Below are 15,234 nucleotides of genomic sequence, written 5' to 3' on the forward strand. Positions count from 1 at the left end.
TTTCTTTCGTCATATTTACCATATTATAAAAATTTCATGTGTACTTTTGTAACACATATATTGTATTATATCATAGATGTTATTAACACATCTTACCAAATGATTCAAAGGCTCCGTGGCTTGTTGCATTGTACGGTATTTTAAATTTGGGTTCGTAATAAATCATATCATATGTTACTATGTTATCTTATATTGTTGAACACTTTATCTTACGTTTAAATATGTAACATTATATTGGCACAGTACCCTCTTATCATTTATTGCTGATTATTAGATTCTTTGTAAGGTATCTTAATATTGGAGTGTATTTTATTTCGGGGAATTGTATCACATATATTTTCTAACATATTGTATATCTCAAAGTGTCATAACATACAATATGTTACTGTAATATATTTGTGCATGATTATATATGAAACGAACATAAATATATCTTCGCACAAACAGTATATATGGATACCAAATTAATAAAGGTCACTTGTTGGAAAGCATTAATAATTCAAAATCACTTGGAGAGCTCCTGTGGCTCTTCATGCAGATCATTGGAATGAATGATATTAATATCACATTGAGCTACTTAACATTTGACAGCAACGGAGAATAGAATGTTAGTTTTTATGTATTATATACTTATATATACTTTTTGTATATTATCATACGGTATCAAGTTGCAAACATTGCCACTTATTCCATAGTTCTGGACTTCAAAATAAAATCTGCAGGACAATAGGATTTATTATAAATTTGTAATACAAGTTGGGTCGAATATTTCAACATTATGACTTTTTTTTTTTTTTTTACTTTTTCGTCCAATGAGGACGAAGAAACACACACATTTGTCTTTACTGTCCGCATGCCAAGGACTTTACAACATTGTCCAAGATATCGAAATTCAAAGTAAAAAGGTTCAATCGTTCGTCTCAATTTTCGTGCTGGGTGATCATTTTAATTAATTAATCGCACGATTAATCACGATCAGTCGCATTTTTCAACAATTATTTTGTAAATAAATTTAATCAAGTAGAGTTTTTTTTTCTTTAATAATTTAGACAGTTAAGTATCTTTTCATATTGTCGTCAAATATGATATCCTATCACAGCTCATCATATCGTATTTTTTTCAATTTTTCATTGTATTGTATTATATCGTGCAGTATTTTGACAGATTCTGATCTTATTACGTTTCTATTGTAAAATATTAACTCATTGATGAAAATAGACGTCAAAGATCTCTTTTAACCGTGCTGGCATCTTTGACGTCTTTTGACGTCAATGGCAGTGAATGTGTCTAATGAATATCCTCATACTCAATTTGGACATACATTTTTTTTTTAATATAAAAAAATTAAGACACAGTTTATGTTACTGTGGTGTAACATCGTACTGTGTCGTAAACATTATTATTTAAATGATGATAAAAGGTGCAAGTGTGTATAGAGCAGCATTGCAATATTTGAATATGAAATACATATGCATATGCTTCAACTATTCATGCAGGCGCCAATGTGACTCAAAATTTAACCATCTTTTTCCCGTCTGCATTCTTTGCAGCATATATATTGCATTGCATTGAAATCATTTATATAATCCCTTCAAAATAGTGTTTATTAAAAAAAAACATGGTTTACCCTCAGCTTTGTGAATAACACACATTCACATTTATCCCGTTGTGCCCTGTGCCAAGGCTGTAACCATAGCAACCAACATAAGTGTCAGCTTTTTAGACGCCGCAATAGCTGCTTGTCGCTCCCAAAGTCGATTACAGTGAAGATAAACATCTGTGTTCATCTCCACGGGGAACAAAAAAGGCTGCACTAGACCGTTATCAAATGGCCATTTTTTTCCCTTATTTTTAGACGATTTCAGTCGTGGTTGGCTTGTTTTTAAATCACTGATGGACACCTTTAAAGTTATTTTACACTAAAGACAAAAAAGGCATTTTATTCTAATCTAAAAAACATATTTACAAGCACTGTTTGTCAGAATGTATTCACAAGTATGTCCAAGTATATTTGAAAGTACACTGGGATGTTTTTGAAAATCATACGTAATGTACAAGAAAATACATTTGAACCTACTTCCAAATCAAGTATGAACGTATTTGAAGGCTAAATGCTAAAAACGTAGCATTTGTATGAAAAATTAAACAAGAAGTTGATGAGCATACCCCTCAGCATTATGGGAAAAAAATTGCTATTTTTATCACTTAGCTAATGTGTATATTTGGATATATTTCCAAGTACATTCAAACATATTTGCAAATAAGTTGGAACATAAATAAAAATATGTGCTAACGTACTTGCATATGTGCTAACATACTTGCAAACATGTCCTACAATATTTGCATACCCATTAGCATTAAAGGAAAAAATGCTGTTATTTATATATATATATATATATATATATATATATATATATATATATATATATATATATATATATATATATATATATATATATACTTGTAAAAAAAATTAATAAATATATATATATATATATTTTACATATATATATATATATATATATATATATATATTTGTAAAAAAAATATATATATATATATATATATATATATATATATATATATATATATATATATATATATATATATATATATATATATATATATATATATATATATATATATATATATATATATATTTGTAAAAACTCGGCAAACATAATAGCTAGAAATCCTCAATATTAGAAGGTACTATATGTCTATATGCCCAAAAATGGCCGAAAATAAAAATCAAGACCATAAAAGGAAACAAGGCCTGCGGGTTTAACTTCGTCTAAGATTGAAAAATGAACCAAACGATCCACTCGATAGTACTCTTCTCCATAGCATTTTACGACCTCTCTCAGCACATACACAAACACGGCCGCAGCAGAGTCGTTAGCGTGAGTTTTTACTAGCGTCCTAAATAACGGCGACCATCCAGCTCCCTCTCGGAGGTCTCCATGGCAACGGCAGATGGATCTTCCTCCCTCTGCTGCCTAAAGTGAATGCATGGAAGCCAGAGGCTAAATAATGTGCTGCCTTTTATTGCCGCCGCCCACTTTTGTGTTTAACAGAAAAAGAGGGGTGCAGACCAGTTGTTAAATCGGGAAGCAAAATCCCGTCGGAAGGATGCACGCTGACGAGAACGAGGCAGCGGGTGACTTCATGACCTTCTTCTAAGCGCATACCCCTGATTTCTTCACATACAAAATGGTTTATGCGATTTTTATATGATTGAATAACAATTGGGAATAAAAGACATCATCTTTCTGGTTTCTATCTGGTTTAGAAAATATGTAGCAATTATTGCCAGCTAAAACCGCACATTTGAGTAAGCGTGGATAGATAGATAGATAGATAGATAGATAGATAGATAGATAGACAGATTCTGTAGCTAGATCGTGAGATATTTTTCTAGCTACCTAGCTAAATGTGCTCGCTAAATCCTGTAGCTCGCTAGCTAAATAGCATTCTAGACAGACAGACAGACAGACAGACAGACAGACAGACAGATAGATAGATAGATAGATAGATAGATAGATAGATAGATAGATAGATAGATAGATAGATAGATAGATAGATAGATAGATAGATTCTGTAACTAGCTCGTGAGATATTTTTCTAGCTACCTAGCTAAATGTGCTCACTAAATTCTGTAGCTCGCAAGCTAAATAGCATTATAGATAGATAGATAGATAGATAGATAGATAGATAGATAGATAGATAGATAGATAGATAGATAGATAGATAGATACATACATACATACATACATACATACATACATACATACATACATACATAGATACATAGATAGATAGCTAGTGAGATATTTTTCTCGCTAGCTAGCTAGCTAAATGTGCTCACTAGATCCTGTAGCTCGCTAGCTAAATAGCATTATAGAAAGAAAGAAAGAAAGAAAGAAAGAAAGACAGACAGACAGACAGACAGACAGACAGACAGACAGACAGACAGACAGACAGAAAGAAAGAAAGAAAGAAAGAAAGAAAGAAAGAAAGAAAGAAAGAAAGAAAGAAAGAAAGAAAGAAAGAAAGAAATAAAGAAAGAAAGAAAGAAAGAAAGAAAGAAAGAAAGAAAGAAAGAAAGAAATACCTTCATGGAATTGAATGAAACATAAGACATAAGAAATCCGTGTTTGGGATTAAATGAGTCCATTTTTTGTGTTTATTAACATTCCCTAGGGTATAAAAGCATTGACTTTAAAGACTTTCTGAAGTAGGCGTGAAGACTTCTCCAATTATTTCTTCAACGGAACATTAAAAGTTGAATCTTTCAAAGCACACTTGGGTTTCCAGAAGGGCAAATCTGGCATGGCTCACGTTGACGCATGCTCAGACTCTATGATTAGCTTTCCCCCCCTCCGCTCTCTCCCTCCCTCTCTCTTTTTACCTCTCTCGCCCTCTTGGCGTGAGGCGGAGCATCTTCCGCATCCGACAGTGATGGACGAGCAGTCACAGGTCGCCATATAACACACCTCCTCCTCCTCCATCTCCTGGTCCTGAGGTAGCTCGTCCGCGCTCTCATCCCGCTCTTGGTGGTCCTCCTTTTTTTTTGGAGGTGATTCTCAACTGCCGCATGCAGGCAAAGGCAAAGTGGGGAGGGGGGGGGAGGCGGAGGGGGGAGCAAATGGCCAGGAAAAGAGACAACAGATGGGAGGATGCTCAGTGACTGAATGACCAGCCGCTTGTCTGCAGGTGAGTGTGTTTCGTAATAATATTCAATGTATTAAAAGTCTCTATGAATATGCATGATTTGAAAAAAAGGGGGGGGGGTCCGTGTATAACCTTGAGAATCACATGACCCCCCTCCCTCCCCGATGAGACAGACAGACGCACATTTACATAACGGCGACCGTGCCTTGCCCGACTCCAATTGAATGGCTGCAGGAAAATGTAGTCTGAGCGTCCAAATGAGGACGCGCGCAGATCTCAAGGGTCCAAACGGGCTAATGCGGCGCCGGGGTCCGGGGGAACCTTGCCATCCGCCCCGGACCGAATCCAGCAGGATGCTGCCGACCTCAATTCGCTGCTGGGATGAGAAAAATAAGCAGTGTGAAGTTGACAGTGGCATTTAAAATTGTGTAGTACATAAAAAATAAAAATACCCTTTGTGTACGCCATAAAAATGTGTAATTTAATGACATTTATAATATTTTTTAATATTTGTATATATATATATATATATATATATATATATATATATATATATATATATAATTTTTTTTTATATATGTATATAATCTACATAATTCAATCAAATATATTTATATATTTATAATTCAATTTAACTTTTACATGATAGTTGGAAGGCATTTCAGATTTTTTTTAGCCTTGGAAATATTCATTAAATTAAAGTACCGGTAACTGAATTCTTTTCAATATTTGAAATATAATATGATATATATAAATATAATATTCAATATTTTTTTATTTGAATTATTTATTTTTTTTACATATAAAACCTTATTCATTTTCCATTTCCGATTATTTAAGTTCTGTAAATCACATGTAATTAAAACGGTGGACTGAAGATTTATTTAAATATTTTGCTAAGTTTGTTCCTGAATATGTTTCTAAATGTTTTATTTTCTTTGCGATTATGAACTCATTCACGGGTACAGACGTAAAAAATGAATTTTTTACTGAGCTTCAAATTGCGTGAATGTGCAGTCCCCCCCCCCCCCTTCCCCAATTTCACCTATTATTTATTTGCGACGTTAAATCGTGAAATACTGTAGATATGTTTGAAATGTAATTACAACTGCTTTTTGAATTTAATGAATTTTTGGGTTGGGAGAATGGTTCTCCTTGACCTAAGATACCAAAACTGATTCTGAGACCCCCCCCCCCCCCCGCCGAATAATATCTTTCCCGCTCATGAGATAAGCGCTTATTTTACTGTCATTGGCAAGCGTCAAGGTGCTCCAGAAGAATGACGCAATTCCAGCTGCTTCTTATCTGTTAGCGGACCGGAGCTTTCAACTCCCTTCCAGAAGACTTGGGAGGCCGAGACACCACCCCACTCTGATATTATTAGCGCCCGTGTCATTAAATATAGAAATGTCAAGCCCGCGCCACATAGCGAGAGGATTGAGATGAAAAATGGATGGATGATAGATCTCAGTGCGGTCGCTCCGCAATGTTGTGTGAGTGCGCAGTTGGATTTGAAATGTGGGTTTGGTTTATATTCAGTCTGTATTAGATTTGACATAATGTGGAGACAAACGTTTGCACGCTGGTTCGATTTTCAAATGTGGTCGTTCCACAATGTTGTGTGGGTCCACGGTTATGTTCGAAATGCGTGTTTGTTTGTTTTTTATTCCAGTCTCTCTTAGATTTGACACAATGTGGACACAAACGTTTGCACGCTGGTTCGATTTTCAAATGTGGCCGTTCCACAATGTTGTGTGGGTCCACGGTTATGTTCGATGTGTTTTTTTGTTTTTTTTAATCCTGTCTGTCTTAGATTTGACATAATGTCGAGACAAATGTTTGCACGCTGGTTCGATTTTCAAATGTGGCCGTTTCACAATGTTGTGTGGGTCCACGGTTATGTTCGAAATGCGGGTTTGTTTGTTTTTTTATTTTTAATCCAGTCTGTCTTAGATTTGACATAAAGTGGAGACAAACGTTTGCACGCTGGTTCGATTTTCAAATGTGGCCGTTCCACAATGTTGTGTGGGTCCACGGATATGTTTGAAATGTGTTTTTTTTTTTTTTTTTTAAATCCAGTCTTAGATTTTACATAATGTGGAGACAAACGTGAGCATGCAGGTACGATTTTCAAAAGTGGCCGTTCCACAATGTTGTGTGAATCCACGGTTATGTTCAAAATGTGTTTTTTTTTTTTTGTTTTTGTTTTTTTTTTATCCAATCTGTCTTAGATTCTAAATAATGTGGAGACAAACGTTAGCTCGCTGGTACGATGGTCAAATAAGTCCATTCCACAATGTTGTGTGAGTCCATTTTTACTCACTTTTTTTTTTATCTACCTCAGATTGATAGGAAAATGTTGAGAAAAGGTCGAGGTCAGGGACAACCTTTGATTCTCCAAAAAACATTTGCGTTTGTTGTGTTGTGATTTTGCATTTGTAGGCCCGATCTAAAGGTTTGAAAAAGCGCCGACGTTAAAAGCGCTTCTCCTCTCTGTCCAGCAGGTTTGTCCTCTGCCAATGTCCACAATGGAGTCCACCCACCTCTTGGGTGGCGCTAAGAAGCGGGTGAAAATCCACCCTCACACCGTCACGGCCAAGTACGCCACGCAGACCCCCTATTCCCCTCAAGCCGGCATACACACGCACTTCCCCCAACCCGGAGACGAAGGCTACGACGACGCGCCGTCCTTCGAGGACTTCGGGTCCTTCCTGGAGGAGACGTCGGACAGGAAGCGGCTGACGGAGGCCAAAAAATGGCCGCTCACTCTGTTCGGCTCCAAAGACGCCGCCCCGAGGCCGCCGCCCGGCAAATGCGGGGACGGCGGCGAAGGGGGAGCCAGGGCGGCCAAGGGTTCCGGGAAAGGGGTCGGGGAGCAGCTGGCCAGTTTCGGGGAGGCCTCGGTGTCGGCGTCCCGGCTCACTTGGGTGGGGCTGCTGGGGGCGGCGCTGGCCAACGGCTGCGTGGCGGTCCTGACCCGGGCGGCCTCCGAACGTTTCGGCCTGGGGCCCATCTTCCTCCTGTTGGTTAGGTCCGTGGTCCAGCTCCTGTCCGTGGCGGCGCCGCTGCACAAGGGGGAGAACCCCTTCGGACCGGAGGGTTACCGCCTGCGTCTGCTTGGCTACGGCCTGGCCTACTCGCTATCCCTGTGCTGCGCTTACTCCTCGCTGAGCTTCGCCTCCCCGGGGGACGCCGCTCACCTCTGGCGCCTGGCCACCACGGCGCTGTCGGCGACCCTGGCCTTCCTGTTGCTGGAGGAGCGTCTGGGTTTGGCCGACGGCATCACCCTGGCGGCGGGGCTGTGCGGTTTGGGGGTCCTGCTGCTTCCCGAGGCGGATGAGAACGATTTCGATTCCCGGACGGATCCCGCGGTGTACTGGAGGGGCGCCTTCGGGTGGTCCCTGTCGGCGCTCGCCGGTCTGTGGATGGCCCTGGCTCTGGTGGGGTACCGGTCCCTGAAGGAAAGAGTGGGCGTGGCTACAGCCCTCTTCACGGTGAGCTGGACGGGCTGCGTGCTCAGCCCGGCCCTGTTGGCCTTGCTCCAGGAGGGCTGGTCCTGGCCGGACAGCGCTCCCGGTTGGGGTCTTGCGGCGGGCTTGGTGGCCTGCTCCGCCGCCGCCTTCCTGGGGGTGACGCACGGCCTCACGCGCATCCACCCGGCGCTGGTGTCGGCCAGCCAGAGCCTGGAGGCGCCCCTGGCCACCGTGGCCCATCTGGTCTTGGCGCGACTGGGTCCCAGCGCCCCCGAGGTGGTCGGGAACGCCATGGTGGTCCTGAGCGTGGGCTGGTTGGTGACCACGAAGCTGTTGCCCTCTCGCGGGGGCAGCCGACGTCACCGGGAGGAATACGAGGAGATTCTAGACTCGCCCATTAAATAAAGACGCTTTCATTTTCTCTCTGCCGTGTCAGTTGCTCACTGGAGCTTTATTACCTCCGCCAAGCACAAAGTTAGACTCAGGAGGTTCTTGTCTTGATTGCCATTTGTTAGCTCTTTCAAAAAATGACTTTGTCAATTTCCATGCACTTTTGTAGAGATGGGGTCTCCAGACCAAGGGAAAAAAACAAACAACTAAATCCCTAACCCTAAAACTGAGCCTAAAACCTTAACCTAACATCAACCCGAAATCTAACGTTTACCCTAAAACCAAATCCTAACTCTGAACCCTAAAACCTTAACCTAACATCAACCCGAAATCTAACGTTTACCCTAAAACCAAATCCTAACTCTGAACCCTAACCAAAAACCAAACCTAACCTTTGAATCCCGACCAAAACCACTAGAACCGAACCATACCAGTAAACCCTTGATCTTACCCTTTCCTAAACTCCTAGTCCAATCTCCAGTCTCCTATGCCCAGTCTTAACCCTAGACTTGTTCCAGAACCACATACTCCTAATTTTAACCCCTTCCACAAAACGATTAATTTCAACCCTAAATCCTAAACCCCAAAACCTTTCACCCTAACCCCCCTCACCTCTACATTTCATCTAACTGCTATCCCAAACCCCACAAGAAGACTTTTGACCTGGAATTCGAAATTCTTTGGCCGATGGCTAACCCCCGTGATATCCAACCCTAAAAATCTTGTCCTGTTAACCACCAGTTCCTAACTTGACCCTCAGCCCCGAACCCTAAAAACCCAGATTCCAGGGAGCAGCCTGCTCGATGCCATAAAAACAAAAACGGCAATTTGATTGTTTTATTTTTTTTTCCACTCTGGGTTGACTGTTTGGCCTTGGTGGAGGTCCTTGAGTGCCATTCGTGTCTGGTGTGTGGTCCTTTTTCAATTTGGAACTTTTTGGGCGGGGTCGGGGGCGGGTGATAAATCAAAAAGTGCCAACGTGGTGTCGTCTGTTATTGTGACAATAAAATCTCGCTGGTGAACAAACAGCTCGACTCTTTCAGTTTGGATCAATGGCCGTTCTTGGAGGGGAGGTGTTTATTTACGAGATTTTTTTTTTTTATTGACTACTCTTGGCTTGGCGCTCGCCCGTCAGGGCTCGGTGCCGACCATTTCGGGTCTTGAAAGGTACTTGGCAACCGCAATGAGGTAAATGAAGGCCAGAGAAAGAAGAAAAAAAAAAGATGGTGGATGGAAACACACTTTTTTTTTTTACACAGAATCTGGCATTTTTTTTCCCGTTTGGCTTTTAATATTGTTTAAATAGTGTTGTTTTTCTCGACGACTGATCATCAGCCACCTGCTTTTGTATTTGCTCCCATTATGAGCACATTTTTTTTCGTGCCGTATGCAGCCAAACTGTAACAAAAAAAAAAAAAAGTGCCCAATTAGTTGTGAATTTTGCCAAGATAAAAAGAGCACAGGGAACAAACATCTAGTTATTAAAGAATGTGTTACATAGCGGGTCATTTTGACCCGTTTTAAAAGCGATACAAAAAAAAATAAAGATCTAATAATGTGAACCATTTAAGACATGAACTCGAAGTGTGACGTTTTACGATGCTTTTTCATATTTTGTTCCTTGATGAGCAAACGTGCAGCAGGTCACGCTGACCTGTGAACGCCGACAAGAAACAAACTCCTGTTAGGGGCCTAATCAAAATCACATTCCATTTTTTTTTTTTTTGGACCAAAAATAAAGAGGCAGGCCAGCTTGAAAGCACATATATACATATAATAATTGAGAGGGAGAAACTCTGTAAATACTGAACATATAGTACTGTATTTTTAAACAAATATAACATACACATGCATATAAAGTATACAGTATATATTTCACATACACACACAACACACACACACATATATATATATATATATATACATATATATATATATATATATATATATATATATATATACACATATATATATATATATATATATATATATATACATATATACACATATATATATATATATATATATACATATATACACACATATATATATATATATATATATATATATACACACACATATATATATATATATATATACATATATACACACATATATATATATACACACACACATATATATATATATATATATATATATATATATATATATATATATATATATATATGTGTGTGTGTGTGTATGTAAGTATATGCAGTATGTGTACTTTTTATGTAAATTTTCAACATTGAGTATGAAAAATTTCTCAAACGAATTGGAATATGGAATATGTACGCATCTAAAATCTAAACATATATACATAATAATAATGATATATTTAAGATTTGACGGATTGTAACACACTTTTCGCCAGCTCGTCTGTCCGTTTCCAAAGCTAAACTAAAAGTAGCCGGGAGGCTTGCGAGGTCTTCGCACGATTGGCCGCAGCTTAAAAAGGATGGCGTGGGCGGAGGGAGGACATATTTCCACCGGGCTAATGAGTCTTCTTTTAATGACTTTTTTTATTGCTTCAAACGCATCCAGACATTTAAAAAAAAAAAAAGTTCAGAGGGAAAATAAATCCTCAATAATAACCAAAAGTGCAAATCACAAAGTGGATTTAAGACGTCTACACACCCCTGCTTACATTTTTGAATTGTTTTTCGACTGTCTCTGATGATGTTTCGTGTTGATCGGGAAAAGCCTACTAGAACATCGGAGCTTTATTCCAAACGATGATCTCGACCCGTCTTTAAAATAATTGTGTTGCTGAATGCTTTTTTTCTTGAAATGCCCAAAAAGTGAACAGGGGTGTGTAGACTTTTTCTATCCAGTACAAGACAGTAGTCCATCCGGTGCGGGACTCTCACGAGTCTCCCCCGTCTTCGCCCTGCGCGGCCGTCTGTCGTACGACGAGGCCGAGCCGCGCGCTGAGGCGTCGCATCTCGGTCGCTACGGCGACCAGCGCCTTTTCCAACCCGCCGGCACGTTGCGACGTCACTTCCTGTTCTTTGAGGGCCAAGGTACGCAGGGTGGCGTTGAAGCTCATCTCCCTGGCCTCGCCTTCCTCCCGCAGCTCCAGGATCTCCTGGCGGAGCGCCTTGAGGGCGCTCTGCCAGGGCGGGCACTGGCGGGACGCCGTCCGGGCCAAGTGGTCCAATCGGGCCCCGAGGGACGCCGCGGCCCCGCAACAGCATTCCGAGGACTCCAGCAGCATGTTCTGCCTCATGTGAGAGTTCTCCAGGGCCACGAAGAGCTTGTCCCATCTTGTGAGCTCGGCAGACTGGCACGATGTCTGCGGCTGCCTGGAATCCTCTGAGAAGGAGATATATACATATATATATATGTGCACAAATTTGAAAATGAATACGTACTAATAAATAATTGGAGATAATATACAGTAAATAATAAATTAAAGCTAATAAATGAAGAGAAAAAATGAATAGGTGGTAAAATAATACACTGAAAATATAATTCACTTAAAATATGCATTTATTTATTATACATTGTTCCCTTATTTATCGCTGGGTTACGGTTCGAAAAATGAAAAAAAAAAAAAAAAAAAAAAAAAAAAAAAAGCCCTAACCCTGACCGGTAGTTTTTCATGTAGATGTAGACTTTTTTTTTTTTTTTTTTTTTTTTTTTTTTTGCTTTTTGTCCTCATCACATAGTTTGTTTATTTTGTTTAAAAAAAAAAAAGTAATGTTGATGCTTATTTTTTCTGGTTCAACTAAGGAGGAAAAATTTATTTTTTAAATTTTTAATAAATAAAATTGCTATTTTCATACCTGATCTGAGAAAAAAAAAAAGTAAACCTATGATGGTCAAAAATGAAAACACAAAAAAAACGTGTGAATTTGTTTGTTGCTTTTCTTAGCTGAAATAAACGTAAAATCAATATTTTTGGAGGGCTTGTTTGACTTAAAAGTAAGAAAAATTGTTAGAAAAGTAGCAAAGTAAATCTGCAATGAAGTTATGATCATAAAAGAAAATCAACTCATTTGTTTCTTTTGAGAAAAAAAAATCATTAAATTGTGTTGTTTTTTTTCTCTGGTGAGACTTAAAAGGAGCGAAAATAAAGAAAAATAGCAAGGTAAATCTGCAATAAAGTTATGGTCATTTGCTTTGTGGGGAAGAAAAATTGCAAGAAATGTTATGTGAAATAAATGTAGCAATTTAGCGAGGGAACAATGTACAGTAAAACTAAGATGAAGACAAATACCTGAATAAAAAAAATAGAAAAAAAAATACATGATAAGTAATACATTAAAAATCGAATGCACTTAAACATAACATGTAGCAAATAAAATAAAATAATAACTAAAAAAATAGCAAAGCCATTCCGAAAAAAAAAAAAAAAAAAAAAAGTGAAGTTACCTTCATGTTCCTCTCTGGACACCTCGTTGTCGTAGACGTCGGTGTAGTCCACCTGGTTGAGGTGCGGCGACGCGCGCATACATGCCATCAAGCATAGCACCCCCCAGACCCTCACCACCCTCCATATCCTTGGAGCGCCCATTTTTCAGGGAGGGGGGGTCCAAAAGCTTGTCGAAGAAGCACCTGGCTTCTTGTAAAAAGTTCTCCCTGTGAGCGCACTGAGGACACCTTATAAACTCCGTTGGAGGGGAGGAGGGAGGCGGAGGAGGTCCAGTGGGGTGTGAAGGGGAGGGGGGGGGGGGGGGGGGGGGGGGGGGGGGGGCTGTGAGTAATGTAACAGCCGAGGCAATGTGTCAAGAGTCCGATTTGGAAAAGGAAATTGGGGCATTGGAAGAAGGGTGTGTGTGTGTATGCTTTTCATAAAAATACTGCTATGTTTTGGACATGTCAAGACATTTCCCAGACCTAAACCCTATTGAGAATAAGTTGCTCCCTGGCTCCTAATGACAATTGGTTTTATTAATTATATATATATATATGTATGTATATATTAAAAAAATACTTTTTTATTATTATTATTTATTATTTATGTATTTATTATTATTATTAAAAGTTTTGCATAACTTTTGTAATCCAACCACCAAAATAAGTTAATACTGCGCGTTATATTTACATTTTTTAGTCACACGAGTACACACAACACAAAAAACATTTTCTACAGGAAAATAACAAAAGGTGTAAAATGATGATGGTGTGACATGGTTTTGTCTTGAACAATTGGACTTCCTTTTTGACAATTCCCAGCTGCAAAACGCAGGATGAGAACGTGTGTGCTCGCTGTGAGTGACGTTGACAGAAATCGTTTGATTTTACCTCATGTGATCTTGTTATTGTGGCAGATGTGATTTGAGGTCACCAGGTGTTGGGGCTCCCCAGGAAAAAAAAAGCAGACACTCAGCATCCAGCGCGGATACTGTGGGAATCCTGAGAGCTGTTCTGAACAGGAAAGGGAAGAAAACATGCACATAAAATTTTTTTTAAAAATGTGCACACACACACATATATACATATATATATATATATATATATATATATATATATATATATATATATATATAAGCTTATTGACGATTAATTTACAATTTATAAAGCATTAAAAATTAATATAAAATTTAAAAAAAGCTGTATTTACTTCCTGCAGCAGCATCTATGAAAGGACTATACAAAAAAAAGGCAGTAACCAGGTTATGTAGTTCAATATATGTATTTTACAGAAAAAGAATCTTACAAAAGTAGATCGTTATTACAAAAACCTTTGAAATGTTGTATTTGATGATTTTACTGTATGATTTCAAGATTTTACTCAAGTTAGAAAATTGCTGAAAAATGTGGTTGATCATGAGAAATATCCCGATTAATTCCTTAAAAAATATGAATCGCTTGACGGCACAATATTTATTCGTGATCATAGAAAACGCAATTGGTTGAATAAACAAAATAAATGACTTTGATCATTTGTTTCCAAAATTACCAGTAAAATGTATACCCCCCCCCAATTTAACTTGGCGTTTTCAAACAAATATCATATGCTGAGAAAAGGTGGGGGTCGCGGCGAGGGGGAAGCCGAGGGGAGCGAGGTGGCGAAAGCGCCGTTCCTCAAATCCGTTTTCCAAAGCGTTCCCTCGTGGCGAGCTTGTAACGCGCGGGTCGCGCTATTGTGTAACAGCCTTGAGGGGAGGGGGACCCCCTCGTCTCCCAAAAACAAAAACACCAGCGTAAGACTGTCAAACAACGTCGAGGACGTTTAATATAACATTTCAACTATGTTTGTATTACGACGGCACACGCGGTTCAACTCACCGCACAAGACGCAGCGCTTTGCCAAACGATTCTTCCCCAAAAAAAACTTCAAATTTGACTTCGTTTCCTGTAAAAGCGAGAATAGAAACAAAAGAGGGTGAGATGTAAACATTTTTGGAAAAAGCTAATCATGTTTATTAACTCTTTCAGTGCCATGGACAAAAATTCTCGTCAAATATGTTATTTTATGGAGGGTAGCTGACACCCTTGATTAGTTCTCATCTAATACTAAGCCAATTGTAGTGATAACTGTGACCATTAGATGGCAGTGTTGCCATACATACTACACATATATATTTGTAATTCTAAGTAAGGAATGGAAAACAATTTTTCATATGATACCACCCACGTTTTCATAAACATAGCACACGATATTCCGTTGGCCTTGAAAAATGAGTGAAAATGCTAAATATGCTAGCGCTCTCAAAGTTGCCTTTTTTGGCACTGAAAGAGTTTTTTG

The 15,234-nt window shown here is 39.0% G+C and overlaps 2 protein-coding genes across 3 annotated transcripts; one reads left to right on the forward strand and one right to left on the reverse strand.

Moving 5' to 3' along the window:
- The first annotated feature begins 4,405 nt into the window (after window positions 1-4,405).
- Window positions 4,406-8,568, forward strand: slc35g2a (solute carrier family 35 member G2a). Of its 2 annotated transcripts, none has more exons than XM_088432703.1 (2): window positions 4,406-4,716; window positions 7,176-8,568. In XM_088432703.1, exon 2 carries the CDS (start codon window positions 7,194-7,196, stop codon window positions 8,550-8,552), a length of 1,359 nt encoding a protein of 452 aa, XP_088288829.1. In that variant the 5' UTR covers window positions 4,406-4,716; window positions 7,176-7,193; the 3' UTR covers window positions 8,553-8,568. The 2 variants fall into 2 exon arrangements, with proteins under 2 accessions (XP_088288829.1, XP_088288828.1); XM_088432702.1 differs by having other exon boundaries at window positions 4,407-4,716; window positions 7,179-8,568.
- A 2,473-nt stretch (window positions 8,569-11,041) lies between these two features.
- LOC148412502 (pentraxin-related protein PTX3-like) lies at window positions 11,042-13,186 on the reverse strand. The gene is made up of 2 exons (XM_088433436.1): window positions 12,915-13,186; window positions 11,042-11,852 (listed from the first exon to the last, which is right to left on the reverse strand). The coding sequence occupies exons 1-2, from the start codon at window positions 13,054-13,056 to the stop codon at window positions 11,404-11,406; spliced, it is 591 nt and encodes a 196-aa protein (XP_088289562.1). The 5' UTR covers window positions 13,057-13,186; the 3' UTR covers window positions 11,042-11,403.
- Window positions 13,187-15,234: the final 2,048 nt, after the last annotated feature.

Source organism: Hippichthys cyanospilos, chromosome 14 (genome assembly GCF_059441005.1).
Source record: "Hippichthys cyanospilos isolate Australia breed blue-spotted pipefish chromosome 14, RoL_Hcya_1.0, whole genome shotgun sequence".
Taxonomy (NCBI): Eukaryota; Metazoa; Chordata; class Actinopteri; order Syngnathiformes; family Syngnathidae; genus Hippichthys; species Hippichthys cyanospilos.

Excerpts from the sequence above, each read along its gene's own strand:
- slc35g2a (XM_088432703.1), top strand. The coding sequence starts at position 7,194 with ATGTCCACAATGGAGTCCACCCACCTCTTGGGTGGCGCTAAGAAGCGG.
- LOC148412502 (XM_088433436.1), bottom strand. The coding sequence starts at position 13,056 with ATGGGCGCTCCAAGGATATGGAGGGTGGTGAGGGTCTGGGGGGTGCTA. Across the intron at positions 11,853-12,914 it reads GTCCAGAGAGGAACATGAAG|AGGATTCCAGGCAGCCGCAG; the intron begins GTAACTTCACTT and ends TCTCCTTCTCAG.